Here is a 15,242-nt window from a genome sequence, read left to right as displayed (position 1 = left end):
TATGTCACACCCCCTGACATCACCGGAAGTGTGTCAGAAGGCAACAACCACTGGACTGTTTTGGATTGCTAGCTATTGGGGGAGGGACGTGCAGATCTGTCCTCGCAGAGGAGGGAGAGCTTGTACCTGAATAAAACTTGGTCTTAAAGGTGCCACTGGACTGTTTTGGACCAGGGGGACGAGGGGGCTCTGCAGTTTACCTGGCTGCTTCTTGCCCTGACTGAGGGCTGCTGGGAGCAGGGGGTGGGGCTTGTTGCATGTTCCCGCCCCCTAGGCTCTTTACTGCCGGAGCTCTGCTCCTGTGCGCTCCTGCAGGAAATGACCCCTGCCGGCATGACTAGATGCTGAGGTGCACGGAATGCATTTGGTTGTTGTTGTTCAGTCGCACAGTCGAGTCCGACTCTTCGCGACCCCATGGACCAGCTCCCGCCAGGCCTTCCTGTCTTCCGCCGTCCTCTGAAGTTGGCTCAATTTCATGTTTGTTGCATCGATGACACTGTCTAACCATCTCATCCTTTGCCGTCCCCGTCTTCTCTGACCTTCAATCTTTTTCATTTTACAGCCCATCAAAACCCTCCTTTGTGGAGCAGAGGGATTGGACAGGCATTCTTTCCCCACTACTGAGATTGTGATGTGAGCCAAGAGGGCAGACTTACTTTTATACAGAAATACCAAAGCCTGGATATAGACTAACACAAAGAAAACTCACACTAACTTCATCTCACTATAGAGTGATTCCACACCAGACCTTAAGTCCTGGTTCAACCCTGTCCCCAAACTTACATTCTACACAACACTTGAGTTCACCCCTGTAATTATCTCCGGATATTTTTTGTTTCCACATTACATTGAGGTCACCCCGGTTTTGCCCCACACTTGTCCCGGGATAAACGGATGCTGTCATAACCAGGGATAAATGCAAGGTATCGTGTCCCGAGTTGAACTCTGATAAAACCAGGGATGAGATCCAAGGGCGGAAAGGACCTATGGCTCGCCCAACTTATCTTGCTTCCCAATATTCCCAAGAAAGCTAATGCAATCTTAGGATGCATTCACAGAAGCATTGTGTGCAGATCACGGGAGGTGGTAGTTCTGCTCTATACTGCTATGGTCAGGCCTCACCTAGAGTCCTGTGTCCAGTTTTGGGCACCACATTTGAGGAAGGATGTTGACAAGCTCGAGCGTGTCCAGAAGAGGGTAACAAGGATGGTGAGAGGGTTGGAATTCAAGTCTTACGAGGAAAGGCTGAAAGAGTTGAGTCTGTTTAGCCTGGGAAAGAGAAGGTTTAGAGGGGACATGATTGCAGTCTTCAAGTATCTGAAGGGCTGTCATGTAGAAGATGGAGCAGGTCTATTCTCTCTTGCTCCAGATTGCAAGACTAGATCTAATGGGTGGAAATTACAAGGGAGTTGTTACCAGCTAAATATCAGGAGAAACTTCCTAACTGTAGGAGTGGTTGAGCAGTGGAACAGTCTGCCTCGGGAGGTGGTGGAGGCTCCTTCGCTGGACGTTTTCGAGCGGAGGCTGGACGACCATCTTTCGGGAATGTTGTAGGTATGTAGGGCTATCTTTCGGCGATGCTCCTGCAGAGTGCAGGGGGTTGGACTAGATGATCTGCAAGGTCCCAACTCTAACATTCTACGATTCTATGATCTAACAAGGTCTCAAAAACTTTGTTCCCTTGGAGAAGGTAAGAGAGAAAGTAGACTTCACTTCCCTTTGTCTGCACGGGCCTTGAGAGCCAAAATGTCCTGTAAATGTTCTAGCAACAACAAAACAAAATCTGTGGTGTGTGAGCTGGTGAACGCACCAGCTACCAAAGGCACAAGGCTGTGATTGTGTCCAAATATATCTGTTGTGTTACCCGACTCAAGGAAAGCAGTTGAAATGGTGACATTCAACATAGCTGGTTACTAAGCGAAGACTCCCTCGGATGCCTTTGTTGGAAACCCATCCCTGATAAATGCCGATATTTTAATGCTCTTAATTTATTTATTTTTTAAAAAATTGAAAACTTTCAACTCAAGGGGAACTTTTGCTTTGCAGGTTGAATTAATGAGTTAAGTTGTGATGTTGCACTGTTGGGTGTAGCCAGTTTGGTGTCATGGTTGAGTGTGCGGACTCTAATCTGGGAGAACCACGTTTGATTCCCCACTCCTCCACTTGCAGCTGCTGGATGGCCTTGGGCAAGCCATAGTTTGACAAGAGCTGTCCTTGAAAAGGCAGTTCTTGAAAGAGCTCTCTTAGCCCCGCCTACCTCACAGGGTGTCTCTTGTGGGGAGGGGAAGGGACAGGAGTTTGTAAGCCGCTCTGAGACTCCTTTGGGTAGTGAAGGGTTGGGTATAAATCCATTCTCTTCTTCTTCCACATCTTGACATCTTAAGGCTCGTTGTTTGCCTGAATGTAGCAGACAAACCTCTGCCCTCAGCCCCAATCTCCTGCCCTTGAGAAATGGAGGAGAGGAAGGAAAAAAATGGCCTCTATAGCGACACTCTAGGAATTTCCCCATGTCTATATGGTCTTTACCATAGAGATCAGGGGAAATCCCTAGAGTGTGGCTAGGAATATCCTCACATCTTCTACAAACTCTGCCCTCCCCAGGAACCACCCTCAAAACCTCCCAGTGTTTAGCAAGGAGAGGGAAAGAAACAAACCCAATGGCTGCCTTTGAACGTAGTTCAAGTCTTTGCAGTTTTTCAGGCGGAACATTGACATTCTCACCACGTGACGTCAAATTTGTAAGGTCTCAGCAGACAACCTGTTGCCTCACTCCTGCCCTTTCCTTCTCCACAAGAATAGGTTAACGCTAAATGAATTTAAAAGATTATAACTCTCTCCAATTCCTCCGCTTTCTGGAACGGAGGTCCCAGGGTTCTCACTTCATCCATGACACATCTGTTATTTTAAATTTCTTCTCTCCTGTTAAGGCGGAGACAGGTGTCAACTTCACTTACCACAACTGCCACTGGGACTGGCTGTTAGGGGATGCTCTAAGCAGAGATGCCCTTTTTGGTGGTTTCCTGACTCAAACTTTGGAATATTCTGAGAGAGAGAGAAAATTATGCTGCTTCAGCAACTCAAACACTGGTGTAGCGGTTAGAGCAGGGGTCCCTGACCTCTTTAAGCCTGCGAGAACCTTTGGAATTCTGACATTGTGTGGTGGGTGCCGCCAGCCCCAAAATGGCTGCAACAAAATGGCTGCCAACGGAGGCGGAGCCAGCCCCAAAATGGCTGCCACAGCTTATCTTCAGTCACACGGTGAAGAAGAGCCTCGTGCTGTGGTGGCAGCTGCTGCCAGAGCAACATTTTAAAAAAATATCTCCACAGCCAATCAAATCTCCAATGGTCAATCAGAAGCTTTGCAGGGCAAATGCCTCACCTGGCCCCCTCCAACTTTCTTAAAACACTTGGTGGGCACCAGAAAAGGTGTTGGTGGGCTCTGTGGTGCCCACAGGCACCGTATTGAGGATCCCTGGATTAGAGGATCTGGGAGACCCAGGTTTGAATCCCCACTCTACCATGGAAGCTCTCTGGGTGACCTCGGGCCAGTCACCAGCTCTCAGCCTCATCTCCCTCACAAGGTTGTTGTGAGGATAAAATGGGGGTGAGGAGAATGACATAAGCCGCTTTAGGACCCACACTGGGGCAAAAGGCAGGGTATAAGGTGAAGTAAAACAAGCAAACAGACAGACTAGATACCTGTCAGAGTCTTGGAGAAATCAGTTCCCAACAACACTCATTCAGAAGAATGCAAAGTTTATTGAGACATTGATAGGATCCAGCCTGTACGGTGGCTGTGTTAGAACTGAAAATGGAAGCGTGAAAGCAATAGATATACAAGGTTCAAACAGGGACCCTAAAAGGCTAGGAGCCAATCCCCCCCAGGATTTCCACCCGCCAAAACCAACGGCTCAGTGTTCCCACCGTGGTGACATTCCCCCCCAAGGACGCAGACAAAAGCCAGGCCATGTAAGCTGAAGGCCGGTGGATGTTCCCAGGCATGATAAGCAACAGTCTACTTCAAAGCATCTAAAAGCAAAAGCATTTGAAATTCACACTCTCTTGATCCCCCTCCCAACTTCTATGGCAAGCGAGCAATACAATGGAAAGCGAGTTTGACAACACCCCATTCCCGCCAAACACATGTAATAAAAATATTGATACTAGAATATGAATGGCTCACAAGCAGGCACACATCTGCTTGGCGCAGCACACAAGTTGAGCATCAACCCAAACCATCAAGACTATCCAGGTGGGGGGGGGACTCAACTTCTGCAGTGGAGAAGTTCAGCTGGAGAGCAGGTCTCCCTCAAAGTTCTCAGCACCCCAGTTGTGCCCTCTGTGGACCAAAGCTTTTCTGTAAGTTCCCAGGGTCTTCTACATGTTGGGCAGTTCCAGGGGACCTCAGGTGGTGGAACATGCCCTCAACTCACAGCTGACTTCAGGTGACCCCGTGGGGTTTTCCAGGCAAGAGACAAACAGAGGTGGTTTGCCATTGCCTGCCTCTGCGTAGCAACCCTGGACTTCCTTGGTGGTCTCCCATCCAGATATCATCATCATAATTTATACTATATTATTATTATATTTATATAATTATTATTTATATTAGAATAGCAAGAGCTATTCAGAGGTGGATTGCCGTTGCCTGCCTCTGCATAGCAGCCTTAGACTTCCTTGGTGGCCTCCCATCCAAGGACTAACCAGGGCTGACCCTGCTTAGCTTCTGAGATCTGTTGAGACTGGGCTAGCTGGGAACATTCCAGTCAGGGAAGAGACAAACAGAGGTGGTTCTGCCATTGCTTGACTCTGCGTACCAACCCTGGACTTCCTTGGTGGTCTTCTATCCAACTACTGACCAAGGACGACCCTACTTAGCACCTGATATCTGATAAGGGTGTGGTATAAATCTAATCTCCTCCTCCTCCTGCCCCTCCTCTTTCTTCAACAGGCTCCAGAGCCCACGTACACTTGGCTGGCTGGGGCGGGGCTGTGGTCGGGAGCCCTGTGCCAAATAGACTGGTGTAGCTTGCAGGTGGAGCTGCTATTGAGGAGGATGTCAGTGCATTTGAGGAGTGTGCATTCCCTTAAAGTCTTCTGAGTTGTGCCGTTGTCAGGGCCCTTAGTCAAGTTACTCAACACAGAGCTTCATGAGAAGATAACTGTTTATTGGTAAATCCAGAACTAGAAACACGTGTGCAGCTTGTGTCAGGAATGGCCGCCAATACGAGGGCCTCTGACTTATACTAGAATCAAACATCTCCCCTGGTAAGCATGAGCCAATTGATACATCTCGTGCACGTGGGCAAAGCAAGCAGGCAAAGCAAAAGCCGTTAACTTTCCCAGCCGAGAAAACCTGCAGCTGGAGCATCTACAAGGTCAAGCATAAGACAGCAAACAGTCGGTGAGCCAGGGAGAGCTGAGACAGAAAAGGGGAGGTCACCCCTCCACATTCCAGACCTATGACAGGGCTACCTGACAGCCATGAGCTGATCTGCGCTGTGGAGGTCAGGACTGGGATGTGACAGCTGTTCTCCTTCCACTCGACCATCTCTAATCTGCTCTTCTTCAGAGGGAGCAACCCCATCTACTAAAATGCGTGCAAGCCTCCAGACACAGCCTCCCGAGAGACCGTGTGAGTACATGGCAAAAGCCATGCAGCCTTCTGCTGATGTTCAGACAAATGGAAATCTTAAGAGCGGGCTCAGAGAGGTGAGAATGCTGAGCTTTGACTTTGGTTGTGAGGGGGAAAGTTGTTCTAATGTGTGTTTGCAATGGCTCATGAGAGCATCAGAAGAGCCCTGCTGGATCACACAGTGGCCAACCAGTTCCTCTGGAGGGCCAACAACAGGGCAGAGAGGCCGAGGCCTTCCCCTGAGAAGAACCTCAGAAGAGCCCTGCTGGATCAGACCAGTGAGGGTCCCTCTAGTCCAGCATCCCGTCTCACACAGGGGCCAGCCAGTCCCTCTGGAGGGCCAGCAACAGGGCACAGAGGCCGAGGCCTTCCCCTGAGGAGAACCTCAGAAGAGCCCTGCTGGGTCAGACCAGGGAGGGTCCCTCCAGTCCAGCCTCCCGTCTCACACAGGGGCCAACCAGTTCCTCTGGAGGGCCAACAACAGGGCAGAGAGGCCGAGGCCTTCCCCTGAGAAGAACCTCAGAAGAGCCCTGCTGGATCAGACCAGTGAGGGTCCCTCTAGTCCAGCATCCCGTCTCACACAGGGGCCAGCCAGTCCCTCTGGAGGGCCAGCAACAGGGCACAGAGGCCGAGGCCTTCCCCTGAGGAGAACCTCAGAAGAGCCCTGCTGGGTCAGACCAGGGAGGGTCCCTCCAGTCCAGCCTCCCGTCTCACACAGGGGCCAACCAGTTCCTCTGGAGGGCCAACAACAGGGCAGAGAGGCCGAGGCCTTCCCCTGAGAAGAACCTCAGAAGAGCCCTGCTGGATCAGACCAGTGAGGGTCCCTCTAGTCCAGCATCCCGTCTCACACAGGGGCCAGCCAGTCCCTCTGGAGGGCCAGCAACAGGGCACAGAGGCCGAGGCCTTCCCCTGAGGAGAACCTCAGAAGAGCCCTGCTGGGTCAGACCAGGGAGGGTCCCTCCAGTCCAGCCTCCCGTCTCACACAGGGGCCAACCAGTTCCTCTGGAGGGCCAACAACAGGGCAGAGAGGCCGAGGCCTTCCCCTGAGAAGAACCTCAGAAGAGCCCTGCTGGATCAGACCAGTGAGGGTCCCTCTAGTCCAGCATCCCGTCTCACACAGGGGCCAGCCAGTCCCTCTGGAGGGCCAGCAACAGGGCACAGAGGCCGAGGCCTTCCCCTGAGGAGAACCTCAGAAGAGCCCTGCTGGGTCAGACCAGGGAGGGTCCCTCCAGTCCAGCCTCCCGTCTCACACAGGGGCCAACCAGTTCCTCTGGAGGGCCAACAACAGGGCAGAGAGGCCGAGGCCTTCCCCTGAGAAGAACCTCAGAAGAGCCCTGCTGGATCAGACCAGTGAGGGTCCCTCTAGTCCAGCATCCCGTCTCACACAGGGGCCAGCCAGTCCCTCTGGAGGGCCAGCAACAGGGCACAGAGGCCGAGGCCTTCCCCTGAGGAGAACCTCAGAAGAGCCCTGCTGGGTCAGACCAGGGAGGGTCCCTCCAGTCCAGCCTCCCGTCTCACACAGGGGCCAACCAGTTCCTCTGGAGGGCCAACAACAGGGCAGAGAGGCCGAGGCCTTCCCCTGAGAAGAACCTCAGAAGAGCCCTGCTGGATCAGACCAGTGAGGGTCCCTCTAGTCCAGCATCCCGTCTCACACAGGGGCCAGCCAGTCCCTCTGGAGGGCCAGCAACAGGGCACAGAGGCCGAGGCCTTCCCCTGAGGAGAACCTCAGAAGAGCCCTGCTGGGTCAGACCAGGGAGGGTCCCTCCAGTCCAGCCTCCCGTCTCACACAGGGGCCAACCAGTTCCTCTGGAGGGCCAACAACAGGGCAGAGAGGCCGAGGCCTTCCCCTGAGAAGAACCTCAGAAGAGCCCTGCTGGATCAGACCAGTGAGGGTCCCTCTAGTCCAGCATCCCGTCTCACACAGGGGCCAGCCAGTCCCTCTGGAGGGCCAGCAACAGGGCACAGAGGCCGAGGCCTTCCCCTGAGGAGAACCTCAGAAGAGCCCTGCTGGGTCAGACCAGGGAGGGTCCCTCCAGTCCAGCCTCCCGTCTCACACAGGGGCCAACCAGTTCCTCTGGAGGGCCAACAACAGGGCAGAGAGGCCGAGGCCTTCCCCTGAGAAGAACCTCAGAAGAGCCCTGCTGGATCAGACCAGTGAGGGTCCCTCTAGTCCAGCATCCCGTCTCACACAGGGGCCAGCCAGTCCCTCTGGAGGGCCAGCAACAGGGCACAGAGGCCGAGGCCTTCCCCTGAGGAGAACCTCAGAAGAGCCCTGCTGGGTCAGACCAGGGAGGGTCCCTCCAGTCCAGCCTCCCGTCTCACACAGGGGCCAACCAGTTCCTCTGGAGGGCCAACAACAGGGCAGAGAGGCCGAGGCCTTCCCCTGAGAAGAACCTCAGAAGAGCCCTGCTGGATCAGACCAGTGAGGGTCCCTCTAGTCCAGCATCCCGTCTCACACAGGGGCCAGCCAGTCCCTCTGGAGGGCCAGCAACAGGGCACAGAGGCCGAGGCCTTCCCCTGAGGAGAACCTCAGAAGAGCCCTGCTGGGTCAGACCAGGGAGGGTCCCTCCAGTCCAGCCTCCCGTCTCACACAGGGGCCAACCAGTTCCTCTGGAGGGCCAACAACAGGGCAGAGAGGCCGAGGCCTTCCCCTGAGAAGAACCTCAGAAGAGCCCTGCTGGATCAGACCAGTGAGGGTCCCTCTAGTCCAGCATCCCGTCTCACACAGGGGCCAACCAGTTCCTCTGGAGGGCCAACAACAGGGCAGAGAGGCCGAGGCCTTCCCCTGAGAAGAACCTCAGAAGAGCCCTGCTGGATCAGACCAGTGAGGGTCAACCTAGCCCAGCATCCTGTCTCACACAGTCTTTGGAAAAGGAATCCCCCTCTGAAAAGGGGGCGAATGCCCCCAAAAGCCCTTATAAACTGAGGATTAGAAAAGATAAGAATAAATAAGGGCTGAAGGACTCTGATTTGTGCCTGAAAAAATGTTGAAATAACTTGGGGATGCTCTGGGAATTTCTTTAAACAGTTAAAGGGATGGTTAAACGATAATTAATCTAGCATAACCGACTAAATTCATTGTATTATTAGTAGCTTTTTGAAAATAGCATGGTGTTAAGCCGATGTATGATCTCCTACTCTTGGGTTTTTGGATAGTTGTGGGTCTTTGTTCTTTATTCCCTAGATGTAGTTCCCTTTCCTATATTTTCTGTTGTAGTTTTGTCGTCTGAAACCCTCCCCCAAGGAGGTCCCAGGTTTAATTCCCAGCATCTCCAGTGAAAAGAATTGGGTAGGAGCTAATATGAAAGACCTCTGCCTGAGACCCTGGAGAGTCACTGCCAGTCTGAACAGACAAGACTGACTTTGATAGACCAAAGATGTGACTTGGCAGACAGTAGCTCCATTCAGGTGGGAGCCAAAGATCAGTAGACCCTGGAGAGCTGTCAAGAGGGGCCGTGGCTCAGTGGCAGATCTTCAGCTTGGCAGGCAGAAGGTCCCAGGTTCCATCCCTGGAGTTCAAAGGACCAGGCAGGAGGTGATGGGAAAGATGTTTCTTTGCCTGAGACCCTGGAGAGCTGTCAAGAGGGGCTGTGGCTCAGTGGCAGATCTTCAGCTTGGCAGGCAGGAGGTCCCAGGTTCAATCCCCGGCATCTCCAGTTCAAAGGACCAGGCAGGAGGTGATGGGAAAGACCTCTGCCTGAGACCCTGGAGAGCTGTCAAGAGGGGCTGTGGCTCAGTGGCAGATCATCAGCTTGGCAGGCAGAAGGTCCCAGGTTCAATCCCCGGCATCTCCAGTTCAAAGGACCAGGCAGGGGGTGATGGGAAAGACCTCTGTCTGAGTACCTGGAGAGCTGCTGCCATTCTGAGTAGACAATACTGACCTTGGTAGACGAAGGCTTCCTTCAGGAATGGACTGTGGCTCAGTGGTAGAGCGTCTGCTTTGCATGCAGAAGGTCCCAGGTTTTCAATCATTGTCAGCATCCCCAGTTAAAAAAGGACAAGGTGGTAGGGGATGTGAAAGACCTCCACCTGAGACCCTGGAGAGCTGCTGCCAGTCTGAGTGAGACAATACCAACCCTTATAAACCAAAGATCTGACTGAAGGCTTCCTTCAGGAATGGGCTGTGGTTCAGTGGCCTCTGCTTGACATGCAGAAGGTCTCAGGTTCAATCCCCAGCAGCATCTCCTGTTAAAAGGATCAGGTAGGAGGTGATGTGAAAAATCTCCATTTTAGACCCCGGAGATCTGCTGCCAGGCTGCACAGACAAAAATGACCTCGACAGATGAAGAGTCGGAGGGTCAGTATAAGCAGTATAAGCATCACATGTTCACATTCTTCTCCCAACCTTCAGCCACATTTGGTGTAGTGGTGAAGTGCGCGGACTCTAATCTGGGAGAACCGGGTTTGATTCCCCACTCCTCCACTTGCACCTGCTGGATGACCTTGGACAAGCCATAGTTCTGATAACAGCTGTTCTTGAAAAAGAGCAGTTTCTGCCAGAGCTCTCTCAGCCCCGCCTACCTCCCAGGGTGTTTGTTTTGGGGAGGGGAAGGGAAAAGAGTTTGTAAGCTGCTCTGAGACACCTTTGGGTAGTGAAGGGCGGGGTATATATCCATTCTTCTTCTTCTTCTTCTTCCTTCCTCCTTCCTCCTTCTTCCTTCTTCCTTCTTCCTCTTCTTCCTCTTCTTCCTCCTCTTCCTCCTCTTCCTCCTCCTCTTCTTCCTCCTCTTCTTCTTCCTCCTCTTCCTCCTCCTCCTCCTCCTCCTCCTCCTCCTCTTCTTCTTCTTCTTCTTCTTCTTCTTCTTCTTCTTCTTCTTCTTCTTCTTCTTCTTCTTCTTCTTCTTCTTCTTCCACATCGTTCTCCAGACTCTCAATGCCAAGGACTTCCTGGTTGCTTTCACTGTCGCTCTCAAAATTCCATATCCCAGGGAAACCAGTGGGAACAAATGTTCTATCCAAAAGGGGGAAGCTCTGCGCACGTATACTCCAGCGAAGATCCTCTTCTCTGATTTGATACAGACGGACCGTCGAGTTCAAGCTTGTATCTTCCAGTAAAGGACTTCAGAGAAGCAAAGCTGTAGCAGGAAGAATCAATAAAAAGATATCTGTTCCTTCAACAGCTATCAATAAACGTGTCGTCAGCTCGAGCTTTTGGAATTTAGTGTTCGGGTGGAACAGACGGAATGCAGAATGACCACTAGTTTGGTCCTGTATCACCGTTACCTGGAACAGAATGTATGAATGTATGAGCTTGAGTCTAAGCAAGGTATTGTAAACCGACCTATCAGAGCAAGGAAAGTTCTGGAGGGAAGCAAAGTGATTGGTCTTTATGTACAGTTTCTGATTGGATCTCATCTGACATGTGGGCTTGGCTTGCCAAGCCCTGACTGTTTAAAAGGAGCCTGTTGCTCCATTGATTTGTCTCGTTCTGGTTCTTCTGACTTCATGTTCAATAAAGCTGTTATCACTGTCCACCTGCTGCCTCGAGTCTCGTATCTAACACCTGCATTCCCAGAGAAGTCAGAAATTCCTGCAGAGCCTGATTAGCAGGGGTCATTTCCTGCAAGAGCGTACAGGAGCGGAGCTCCGGCAGTAAAGAGGCAAGGGGGCGGGCACATGCAACAAACCCCACCCCCTGCTCCCAGCAGCCCTCAGTCAGAGCAAGAAGCAGCCAGGTAAGTTGCAGAGCCCCCCCCTGGCCCCCCGGTCCAAAACAGTCCAGTGGCACCTTTAAGACCAAGTTTTATTCCGGTACAAACTCTCCCTCCTCTGCGAGGACAGATCTGCACGTTCCCCCCCCCCCAATAGCTAGCAACCCTAAACAGTCCAGTGGAGCCTCAGCGGTGGGTGTTGCCTTCTGACACTCTTCTGGTGATGTCAGGGGGTGTGGCATATGCAAATAAGTTATGCTAATGAGCTATGCTAATGAGCCCCTGCACCTCTTTTTCTACGAAATGACCCCTGCTGATTAGTAAGTGCGATCCTCGTTTGTGAAAATCCAGGAATAGATACGTTCTCTCTTTGCCTCTCAGCATGCAGAAAATTCATAGACTTTTCGGCACTCTGCAGTTGTTCTTAAGCTGTTCAGCGTGGTTTATGTCCAGGCACCAGGGGTTTTCATCAGTTTATCTAGAGATAAAGATACTCTAGCTTGCTTGAGGACACTCTAGCTCTGACTTAGAGAGCCACCCAGGTCCTTTTTGGACCTAAATTGGAAGATGTTCTAATTCAGCAACTGTGCATTTGGCACCAGGCACATGACTTCCATCTTTTGAGGCCTCACAAACATTTTTGTCTTGTGTCTATAGATCTGGCTGCTTAACCTTCCTTTTCTTGGTCCAATATTCACTTATTATTGGTTATCTTATTGTAATATGTATTAAAGTTACGTGCACCTCAATATTGTTTGACCTCTGAAGAAGGCCCCAATAGGCTGGAAACGCGTCAGGTCATGTGTCTTGGCCACCTGAACTTCTTAACGAGGCTTTCACGGGGCCCTTATTTGTTTTTAACTGTCTTTCTAAAAATATATATATAGGCCCTGATCACACGCAGAAGTTGCTATGGGATACTCACGGATGATGGGCGGGTTTTACGGGTGCAATCCAACGGGCACATCTGGCAAGCGTCGCGCACCCGTTGCCAACCCGTCGTGTCCAGCCAAAGATCCGGAGTTAAAAGGTACCGGAGAAAGTCCACTATCTAATGCTTGCAATGGGCCGCAGGCGGACGTCCTCCGTCTGATCGCTCCAGCGCGCTCCCCTCGCTGCATTGAAGTGCGCCAGAAATGCATGCCAACGAAACAAAACCCTGATTCCCCACCGTCGCGTCTGATTGTGCTCGTGCGGGTCAAAGTGCGCCGGTGCAAAAAGCCATGCCTCCCCCCCCGTTATCTGGCCCGTGTGACCAGGGCCATAATTTTGTATATTATAAGGTTCAGCTAGGTTTTTAATATTGGCCCGGCCAGATAATGAAACTGAAGCTCAAAGACTTTGGCCACCCAATGAGAAGGGAGCACTCCCTGGAGAAGACCCTGATGCTGGGAAAGACTGAAGGTCAAAGAAGATGGGAACAGCAAAGGATGAGATGGTTAGACAGTGTCATCGATGCAACGAACATGAAATTGAGCCAACTTCAGAGGACGGTGGAAGACAGGAGGGCCTGGCGTGATCTGGTTCATGGGGTCACGAAGAGTCGGACTCGACTGTGCGACTGAACAACAAAATTAGACTTAGATCTAGCTTTGACCTGAATGGCCCAGGTTAGCCTGACCTGATGAAATCTTGGTCGTTCCTGGTTAGTATTTGGATTGGAGACCACCAAGAAAGTCCGAGGTTGCTATGCAGAGGCAGGCGATGGCAAAACCACCTCCGTTTGTCTCTGCCCTGAACTGGATGGCCCAGGCTAGCCCGATCTTGTCATGTCTCAGAAGCTAAGCAGGGTCTACCAGCCCTGTTTAGTATTTGGATGGGAGACCACCAAGGAAGTCCAGGGCTCCTATGCAGAGGCAGGCAATGGTGAACCACCTCTGGACGTCTCTTGCCTTGAAGACACTGCGGGGTTGCCAGAAGTCGGCTGCAACTTGACAACACCTTCTATCAGCACACCTAGATCTACTTTGCTCACTTTCTCCGCCCACTCCTACACTGAGCATTTCACAGAGGAAGAGAGCGAGCAGCCCTGAGCCAATAGGAAGCCCCCTTTGCAGAGGGAGGCCTCCATTGGAATCTGGGATTGCTTAGCAACCACCTGCCTCTCCATTGCTGCTTTCCAAATAACCATGGCAGCACTCGACTTTGATGTGAAAGCCCCCATAGCAGCTCTCTAGTATCCCCCCCCCCCAAGGCATCTTCATGCTGCCCAAGGATTGTAATCTCCAGGGGTTGATATTTGGGGACAGGAGGCTGATCTGGATGGCCCGGGCTAGCCTGATCTTGGCAGATCTCAGAAGCTAAGCAAGATTGGCCCTGGTTAGTACTCGGTTGGACCACTGGATGGGAGACCACCAAGGAAGCCCAGGGTTGCTACGCAGAGGCAGGCAAGGACAAACCACCTCTGTTCGTCTCTACCCTGACTTGGATGTTCCTAGCTAGCCAGATCTCAGATGCTAAGCAGGGTCGGCCCTGGTTAGTACTTGGACAGGAGACCACCAAGGAAGTCTAGGGTTGCTACGCAGAGGCAGGCAATGGCAAAACGACCTCTGTTCGTCTCTACCCTGACTTGGATGTTCTTAGCTAGCCAGATCTCATCAGATCTCAGATGCCAAGCAGGGTCGGCCCTGGTTAGTACTTGGACAGGAGACCACCAAGGAAGTCTAGGGTTGCTATGCAGAGGCAGGCATTTGCTAACCACTTTTGTTTGTATCTGCCTTGACCTGGAGGGCTAGCCTGGGTCTCATCAGGTCTTGACAGCTAAGCAGGGTCAGCCCTGGTTAGCTCTTGGATGGGAGACCGCCAAAGAAATTAGGGTTGCTACGCAGAGGACGGCAATGGTGAGCCACCCGTGTTCGTCTCTTGCCCTGACCTGGATGGCCCAGGCAAGCCCAATCTCGTCAGATCTCAGATGCTAAGGAGAGTTGGCCCTGGTTAGTACTTGGATGGGAGACCGCCAAAGAAATTAGGGTTGCTACGCAGAGGCAGGCGATGGCAAACTGCCTCTAAACACCTCTTGCCCTGACCTGGATGGCCCAGGCAAGCCCAATCTCGTCAGATCTCAGATGCTAAGGAGAGTTGGCCCTGGTTAGTACTTGGATGGGAGACCACCAAGGCAGCCCAAGGTTGCTACGCAGAGGCAGGCAAGGGCGAACCACCTCTGTTTGTCTCTACCCTGCCTTGGATGTTCCTAGCTAGCCAGATCTCTTCAGATCTCAAAAGCTAAGCAGGGTCAGTCCTGGTTAGTACTTGGATGGGAGACCACCAAGGTAGCCCAGGGTCGCTACGCAGAGGCAGGCGATGGAAGACCACCTCTGTTTGTTTCTGCCCTGACCTGGATGGCCCAGGCTTCCAAACCCTGGAAGCGAAGCAGGGTTGGCCCTGGTTGGTACCTGGTTAGGGAGACCACCAAGGAAGCCCAGGGCCATGATGCAGACCCAGGCAATGGGAAGCCACCTCTGAACCTCTCTGGCCTTGAAAACCAGACAGGGTCCCCCAGACATCAGCTGCCACTTGAAGGCAAAAAGGGGCGAGGAGTAGGAGAGGCCAGCGGTTCGTACCTGCAAGATCTCAGGTAGTCCCTGGCATTTCCAGGCAGAAACTCCAAAGATCTTGGAGCAGAATTTAAAGTAGACAGGACTGCGGTCCTTCACCATGCTCGTGGGCTTCAGCGACGCCTCTGCAGGAGAACCTTTGACTGGCTTTTCTTCTGTCATGTTTTCAAAAAGTTGGCAAGAAGGCATTCTAGCAGAGGACAGCCAATGAACCTTTGGTAATATCGGGATGGTAGCCGCTAAAAAGGTGGCCTATTTCATGCAGTGGCCAACCACTGAAGGGCCGACAACAGGGCACAGAGGCTGACACCTTCCCCTGAGAAGAACCTCAGAAGAGCCCTGCTGGATCAGACCAGTGAAGGTCCATCCCGTCCAGCATCCCGTCTCACACAGTGGCTGACCGGT

General features: G+C 52.3%; 1 protein-coding gene across 1 annotated transcript in view; it reads right to left on the bottom strand.

The window, feature by feature from the left end:
• CACNA1H (calcium channel, voltage-dependent, T type, alpha 1H subunit) overlaps window positions 1-14,999 on the bottom strand; it is a gene marked incomplete at its 3' end in the record, with an annotated part of 563,591 nt that extends 548,592 nt beyond the window's left edge. The window contains exon 1 of the mRNA XM_015409183.1: window positions 14,844-14,999. Coding sequence (XP_015264669.1) covers window positions 14,844-14,999 — 156 coding nt within the window. The remainder of the gene's footprint in view (window positions 1-14,843) is intronic.
• Between the last annotated feature and the right edge of the window lie 243 nt (window positions 15,000-15,242).

Source organism: Gekko japonicus, unplaced genomic scaffold, assembly GCF_001447785.1.
Source record: "Gekko japonicus isolate JY-2015 unplaced genomic scaffold, Gekko_japonicus_V1.1 scaffold103, whole genome shotgun sequence".
Classification (NCBI taxonomy): domain Eukaryota; kingdom Metazoa; phylum Chordata; class Lepidosauria; order Squamata; family Gekkonidae; genus Gekko; species Gekko japonicus.
The sequence above is the reverse complement of the archived record's forward strand: the minus strand, read 5'-3'. Positions and strand labels throughout refer to the sequence as shown.